This window comes from Thalia democratica, chromosome 7 (assembly GCF_965202585.1).
Source record: "Thalia democratica chromosome 7, ktThaDemo2.hap1.1, whole genome shotgun sequence".
NCBI classification, from domain to species: domain Eukaryota; kingdom Metazoa; phylum Chordata; class Thaliacea; order Salpida; family Salpidae; genus Thalia; species Thalia democratica.
In genome coordinates, this window is record NC_139171.1 from 54742173 (window position 1) to 54750257 (window position 8085).

An 8085-nucleotide genomic window follows, 5' to 3' on the forward strand; every position below is an offset into this window, starting at 1 on the left:
AGTTGATTTTTTAGTTTATAAGTATTTTAGTAATTGCATAATTATTTTGTAAAATCGATATAACAATTGCATGTAATTTCATTTTAATATAAAACGTACAAATCAAAATATTTAAAACTTTTATTTATTTTTTAATTTACTTTTAACAAAAAGTATTATACTAATCACACATTCATTTTTTAAACACAGATAATTATTGCATGTATTCCAAATTAATTTAAAACGTTTATTAATTCGTAGACTTATAATGTAAAAAAATATACATTGACTTACTGACAAGCAAAAGTTTGGACAGTTTTAAACACATTATTAATTGTAAGCGTACTCATTAGATTTAAAAAAATAAAATTACCAAGCAGTTTGTATATTTAATGTTAATGTTATTTATATTTTTAGTTAGTTTTTATGTAATATAGCAAAAAATATTGTTATATTAAAGTAGTTTCAGAGTTTAAAGATTTCATTTAGACTATCCACAACTTGAAATATTATTTGAAGTTAGAAGTTAAGTAAGATAGTTTGTTGTAATTATGATTATCAAGCAAAAACCGTTTGTTACGTTTGTATATAGAGGAATTTCAGTTTTATTTGTTTTTTTTTTTGTTTGATATTTTTACAATTTTACTTTTTGTCTTAGATTTTTTAAAAGCTTATATAAAACAATATTGATTTACTTTAAATAGAAACAATGCAAAATGTTATATGCAGTAGATATTTTTATTAACTCTTTAAAATGCAAAAATGCATCAATAAATATTAAAATGTCTATTTCACTTAGTTCATTTTAAATAAACTTTTTATTAAATAAGTTTATTTAGTAAAACTACAAGGCTTTAAAACAAAGTTAGTAGGTATTTCTATTAAATTTTTTTAGTATTATCTTTTACTTAAAGTAATGATTAGAAAAGTTTTCATAACTACTTGTTAGTTATTACATACAGTGACATGCTTAGCAGGAATTAACTAAAAAATTACTAAATTCATATATAACTATAGTAAAAATAGCTAAAAACTAACTTTGTTATAGTTTAAATCAACAAGGCTACCGTAGAAAAAACATCTTTCTATATAACAGAAATCATTATTCAATTTATAGTTTATTAACTTAGAGAATATCAATTTTTTTCAGAGGTAAAACTACCGTTTAAGCTAATGTTACTTTAGTGTAGTTTACACTAAACATTTTTTTTATAGTCTAATGGTTAGATTTATTTATTTTGTTCTAGAATTTTTCAAAATTTAACAATTGTTTATACTGATAACTTAGAAATTTTTATGGAAAAGCTTTTTTTTGTTTATGAATTACTGTTTACGTTTGGAATAATATTAATTATTTTTAACTGGGATTCCAAGTACTAAAAATTTTAGCAAAGTTCTTTTTAGGTCGTAACCTAGTATATTTTTTACTATAAAACTTGATTAAAAATCATAATGAACATTTTTTTTATACGGGAGTCGATCATTTCTAACCCGATCATTTCTAACTCAATCATTTCAATCCCGATCATTTATAACCCGATCACTTCTTACCCGATAACTTCTAACCCGATCATTTCTAACCTGATCATTTCCAACCAGATCACTTCTAACCCGATCACTTCTAACCCGATATTTTCTAAGCCGATTATTTCTAACTTGATCATTTAGCTATTAAATTCTGTAAAAATGTACTTTAAGAACAAAGAAACTGTTGTATGTTGAAGTTTTTAAGTCAAGAAAAATGTCTAAAAATTTATGTTATTCTAAAATGATTTTCGTGTTTAGACAACTGTTTTAAAACTTTACAAAATTCTGTTTTGTAAGGTACTTAAAATACTTTTTTAATATTATATGTCTTGATATTTCGAAAACTAATAAAAATGTCTCAACCTCTAGAGGAGAAAATATATTTACTAAGTTTTTTTAAGATATTTTAAAGCAGACTCAGTACTTTTAATTTTAGGCCTTTTCATTTTATTACAAAATATATTTTTAAAATAATTTTTATTGAAATGTCAAAAATACAATATTAGTTTTCTTATGGACGATAAACACAAACATCGTTGCATTTTTTATTAAAACTGCTTTCAAAGCTTAATCATTCTAAGTTCTATTGCAGTTAACATAATCTTTAAAACATGAAATACACTCACTGATTTAAATCAAAAGTAGTAAAACAAAAAAAAAAAAAGAACAATGTAACTAAATGTAAACTTTATAAATTATGTTTTATTTATTTTTGTACACCCCTAAAGATTGTATTTTGAATACTTAGCTGAAATATTTTTACTTAAAATGACTTGTAAGAAAAACATAAACAAAGTAGTCAGTAAGAAACTTAGCTTCTAATCTTCTAAATAAGACTGACAATAAAGTTTGATTAACATAAATCAATGATAAGCACCGTACTTTTCAAAATTAATTACAGAAAAAAAATTAAAATGATATCAAGAAACCTTAACAAACATGGAGTCCAGCAAAATAATTTTAAAATGTGTATCATTTTTTTAGTGTTTTGCTCTTTTGTAATATTTGCTTACATAACGAAAAATTCATATCCGTACGTTTATTTTTTTATAATTTTAACGATTTTTTACACAAAAACTTGTCACTAACTTCAGTTTTTTTTTTTTTTTTTTTTTACTTCATTTTGTTTAAAATAAAACAATAATAAACTAAATATGTTTAATAAGAGTTTATAAATAAATATTTAAAACATTAACTATTTATAGTGTGATATTTACAGGGCTGAAAGGTTTTGGCCAGAAATTAGCAAACAAAAACTAAAAGGTTACGCAATGTCTAATTAAATTTATCTATTATAAAACGTTAAATAACTTTTGTTTTTTCTTATTTTGATAAGTTTCTGCTAAGAACAATTATATATCAGTTAAAACAGTAAATTTTTTATGTGCTTTATATATTCATACAATTTATCTTTTGTTTTTCAACAAGTATTTTATTTAGACGTGTTAACCCGAAGACCAACAGTTGCTGATGAACAATTTATCTTGAAAAAAACAAAAAATTACTTAATAAGGAAAAGTTATGACGATTTAAACGAGTTGATGTATTTTGTTCGAAGCAATTACCAAAAAGAAGACTTTATAGATAATTTTCAAAAACAAATAAGGTATTTTTATGATTTTTTACAAATACTGTAAATAAAAAAAAATTAAAATTTTGTTAAAAAACTTTTTTTTTTTAACTACAAATAATTACAAATAATATTTAGTTGACTACTGAAACAATATCATTAAACTTAAATTTTCTAAACAAAAGCGTATGTTTTTACGAATAAAAATAATACTGTGAAATTTGTATACTGTTTTTATAAAAAGTTGATTTTATTCAATTTTTTATAGTAATACTTTTTTATTTTAGTGCAGCTTTAACAAACGTTGAGAATATTTTACAAAGAAACAACCAGTGGAAAAAGAAAGAACTAAAAAAACTGAGTGAAATTGTTCAACATAAAATACATGCTGTACAGGTTAATAGTTTTTATATTTGTTATTATTAAAACTATATTTGACTTAGTTCAATTTTTAGTTTTTTTAGTTTAATTTACAAGCATTTTATTTGAAACAAACTTCTCATAGCTCTGTTTATTATACCTCTAACATTAATTTTCCTTTTAAAGCTTATAAATTGATTTTATCTTACTTTTATATTTAGCAATTATAAACTATAACTACACGAAAAAATTAATCGTTAGTTAAAAAATATCTTCTTCAAAGCTGACTTTTATTTTTTGTGAAATTAAAAAAAAAGTTTTAGTAAAGTATTTTAAATTAAATATAAATCACTAAAGTTTTTTTTTTAACGTTTTTACGTTTTTTAAAACTTAAACACATTTGAATAAACTACCAAGTTTGCTAGGTAATGTTAAATATAAAACAAAATTGCTTAATTGTAAAAACTTCAACATTTTAAACTCGCTTTCAATTTGTTTTTGATTGCATTAATAATTTTACATCTAAGTCATCAAAAATAAATAATAATTTTTGCAAAAATCGTTCAAAATTTTAATGACTCAAAACAGAATCCACCGGACTGTAAAGCATCTAATCGTTTAACTTGCAAGCCTCAGCAAAGAGGTTGCGGGTTTGGTTGCCAGTTTCACTGGATGCTCTACTGCTTCACGATTTCCTACGGCACCGAACGCACATTCGTGCCTCACTCTTCGTTCTTGCAAAATTACGGCGATCAGGGATGGAATTCTGTTTTGTTGCCGCTCAGTGAAAACTGTCGGCATTTGAATATGCGAGGTTTCAATTTGTTATTCAGTTTTTATAAAATTAGAAAAAAAAAGTTTTTCAGTTCTACATGTACCGTTTTATCTTAATCAAATTAATTTTTGGAGACTTAATAGAATAGTAAGATAAACTAAATATTAGTTAAAAGCTTTCTGCTTAAATAGGACTCCAGTCGATTTTGCTGTGAATTAAACAAAGTTTATGAAGATCAAAAACATAATAACTTGAATACGTAGCGTGTTGTGCATCGGTATCACAAGTTAAGACTTAAAAAATATACTTAATATACTTAAAATTAAATCATCTTAAAAATATACATACTGTTATAACCTGTATAAAATTCATAACAGGAGAAAACAATATGACGGTAGTCGAGCTTCCTATTCATGGAAAATTTTCAAGTCATCCCCCGTACACTCCCATCGATGTACCAGACTATTTGCTGGAAAAGTTGGAAAAACTCCACACGAATCCGGCGCTGTGGTACATGGGTCAGTTCGTCAAGTACATGATGAGACCTAAGCAGCAGTTGCAAGAAAAAATAGAAAAGTTCCAAGCTGAAGCGGGTGGTCCTCTAGTTGGGTAAATATTGTTTATAAAAAACGCATGTACAAATATACCTGTATTGCAGTTTTCTCTGAGATTTGTAATTGAGATAAAACTTAAAATAGTTGTGTACGGTAAAACAAAAGAATAAAAAATAATTTGCGTTAATCCATGTTAAGTAACTAAATGTATATCTTTACTGTCGTTACTATTAAATGTTTGAAAATAAAGTTTAATTTAAATATCTCTAAGATTTATACATCTTGTATTGAGGCTTCATTCAGTTTTAATAATTATAACAATATAGTAACATTTAAAAATGTTATTTTAAGGAAATTTATTTTACGTAATAAAAATTATTATTAATAATGTATTTTTTACTTAGCTCTTTGAAGAATTATAAAAAATGCAGTTTGTCTCAATGATCAAATTATATCAATCTAAATAAAATTTCAGACTACACGTGAGAAGAGGTGACAAAATTACAGAAGCTAGTTTTGTCAATATTTCACAGTACATGTTTCATATAGAGAAATGGTACAGAAATTATCAACTAAAATTGGACAAGAAAAGAGTAACGTTAGGAAATTTGACAAAAAGAGTTTTTGTAGCTACTGATGAAAAGTCATTACTGGCCAAATTAAAAAAAGAGTTAGTTTTTGTAAAAGTTTATTAAAAGTAACAGTTTTTCTTCACGATAAGTATATTTGTTAAATTCAACTAAAATTTGTGATAGTAAACGTTAACTATTCTGTTAGATAGAACAAATATGTATTTAATTTTTATTGAAAAAAAAAAATTGTTTATAAGTTTTTAAGCATACGATAATCGTGCTTAATAAACAACCCTATTGTTATAGCATAAGATGGTAAACTTACCGTGAAAACATTCAATTAATGAAAACATAATTATAACTAAAACGGTCTGTATTCTTTGTTTAACATAGGTATCCAAGTTACGAGTTTATAAGCAATGAAAACTACCGAAGACGAAGTGAAAGTGGTTTAGAACAAATTGTCAGCGATGTAAAAATTCTGTCACAATGTGATTATGTGGTCTGTACTTTTTCATCAAATGTTAGTTTTAAGTGGTTCTCTTTAAGTTTTTAGAAAAATATGATCTATTTATTTTATTAATTTTTTTACTATACTTTAGCAGTACAAATTTATTTAACTGTAGGAGTAAATAAATATAGAATTTTAATTAAGTTTATATTGTAATTAAAATAGATTAAGTATAAAACTAAAGGTTTTATGAATAAATCTTTAACTAATAGAACAGATCTATACTTATAATTGAGCAGAATTAATGTTATATCTTTTTGATTTTTGCATATACAACTTTCTGACCTTACAATTTAACTTTTCTATGTCTGAAAAAAACTTAAACTATGTTTGACATTTTGTTAATTTAAAATAAGGCGTACGATGATTTTCAAAGTAAACGTAAACACAAGGTTGCACATAAACATCAACAACAGACCATGTAACATTCTGTGACCTGGTTATGTCCTTATTGGGACTCATCAGGCAGACATAGTCACGATGAGCTGTCGTATAAGTCATAACCAAACATTAATTTGTTGGTACAGCCGAAAAAATAAGCCAAAGTAAACATACAAATGAGCTGTTACTTGAATGTTTTTATTGTTGTTTTGACAAACAAGAAACGGTTTTTGCTAAATAAACATAGTTTTTATAGATTTGAATTAATTTTACAGTTTTAAGTTTTATAGAGAATTTATTTTACTACAAAAAAAAAAGTAAAAAATAGCAGTTATTTAGCAAAAAAAAAACAGGTAGCTCTATTGACTCAAAGCATGAAATTCTTATAAATCTTATAAGAACATCCTAATTTTTGTTATTTTGCATTTATTATTAATTAGCTAACAAGCACGTCGCAAATAATTTCTATTTGCCATGCACATTTAGACAAATAGCCGCAGTTTGCTGATATCTGTAAAAACCAAAAAATTAATGACATGTATTATAAGTGATTATTTTAAATGATAAATAATATTAATTTGCATTATTCATTGGTAATTTTGTTTTTCTAGCCTTATATACAAGCACAAGTATAAATCTTAAAACTTTACCTTTACTATATACTTTTACTAAATGTTGTTTATTTTAAACTAGTATAACATTTTATGATTTATAGATCTGTAGACTTATTTATGAACTGATGCAAGGCACAAATAAAGATTATCCGCACCAGTTACAATCAGTTGATGATAGTTTTTATTACTTAATTCAAGGTATGTTACTTAATAGAAAAAGAGTTTTTGAACATAATGTTTTCCAGTAAATTAAAAAAAAACTTTCTTTAGAGTATAATAAAACTAAAAGTAAAAATCCAAACTTTAACGAAACTAAATAAAAACTATTCAATATTTTATGACCAATTTTAATTGTGCGTCGTATATTAAGAGTTTTATTTCATACCAAACTAAATCTTTTATCATTTCTGCTTTTATATAACAATACTGAAAATGAAGTGTACCAGTACATGTTAAAAAATAGTAATAACGAAAAGTAATGTTTTTTTTCACATTTTTATTAGTTTATTTTATACTTGTTTATTATATGTTTTGGTTTTAAGTAAACAAATAAAGACTGACGAGGTCTTTGACTAAAACATAGTTTGTAAAATAAATTTTTGAAAGAATAAATTCATTATACTTGTTTATCTTGAAAACATTAATTAAATGAAAACAAAGTTTAATTTTGTCGTTAATGTTATCAATTAAGTAATGATATTTAACTTTACGGAATTTATCAAAAAATAATTCTAGGGTTCTTTGTTTCTACCAACCAGCAAGCAGTATTGAACCATGTGCCGCAAAACGAAGAAGAAATTGAACTGAAAATCGGTGACGTCATCTCCATACCCGGATCCAGGAACGACGCGAGAAAATCCAACCTTCTGAACGGTTACTCCACGGGCAGGAACGTGAGGACTGGCAAGACAGGTGTGTATCCTTCCTACAAAACTTTCGACACAGCTTCCATGAGTTCAAGGTGGACTCGTTTCAATCAAGGGTGAAAAACTGAAGTTGTACATATATACAGAAAAAATTGGACAAACATTGATAGTTTTAAACATCAGCCCTTATTTTGTTTGTGTTTTAGTTATTTTCTTATATTTCGTTTTTTTCAAGTTAGAAAATGTGGTTTTTTTTAAGATTTAATGTAGCTGGTTTTTAATTTTTAAATAGTTGTTAATTTTATTTAAATGAATAGTGATTGAGGTGTAAAAAGTATATAACTTTTAATTGTAATATTGTTTTTGACTTTGAAAC

At 24.8% G+C, this 8085-nt stretch overlaps 1 protein-coding gene across 1 annotated transcript; it reads left to right on the top strand.

Moving 5' to 3' along the window:
* The first annotated feature begins 530 nt into the window (after nt 1–530).
* LOC145841630 (alpha-(1,6)-fucosyltransferase-like) lies at nt 531–7829 on the top strand. The gene is made up of 8 exons (XM_082948983.1): nt 531–550; nt 3364–3472; nt 4025–4250; nt 4589–4820; nt 5241–5435; nt 5731–5860; nt 6945–7041; nt 7579–7829. The coding sequence occupies exons 1-8, from the start codon at nt 531–533 to the stop codon at nt 7827–7829; spliced, it is 1260 nt and encodes a 419-aa protein (XP_082805109.1).
* The last annotated feature ends 256 nt before the right edge of the window (nt 7830–8085 follow it).

Bases quoted from the DNA above. Each gene is read 5' to 3' on its own strand.
- LOC145841630 (XM_082948983.1), top strand. From the start codon at position 531: ATGATTATCAAGCAAAAACC. The intron at 551-3,363 runs GTTTGTTACGTT...TTTTTATTTTAG, and splicing joins ATGATTATCAAGCAAAAACC to TGCAGCTTTAACAAACGTTG. The intron at 5,861-6,944 runs GTTAGTTTTAAG...TATGATTTATAG, and splicing joins TCTGTACTTTTTCATCAAAT to ATCTGTAGACTTATTTATGA.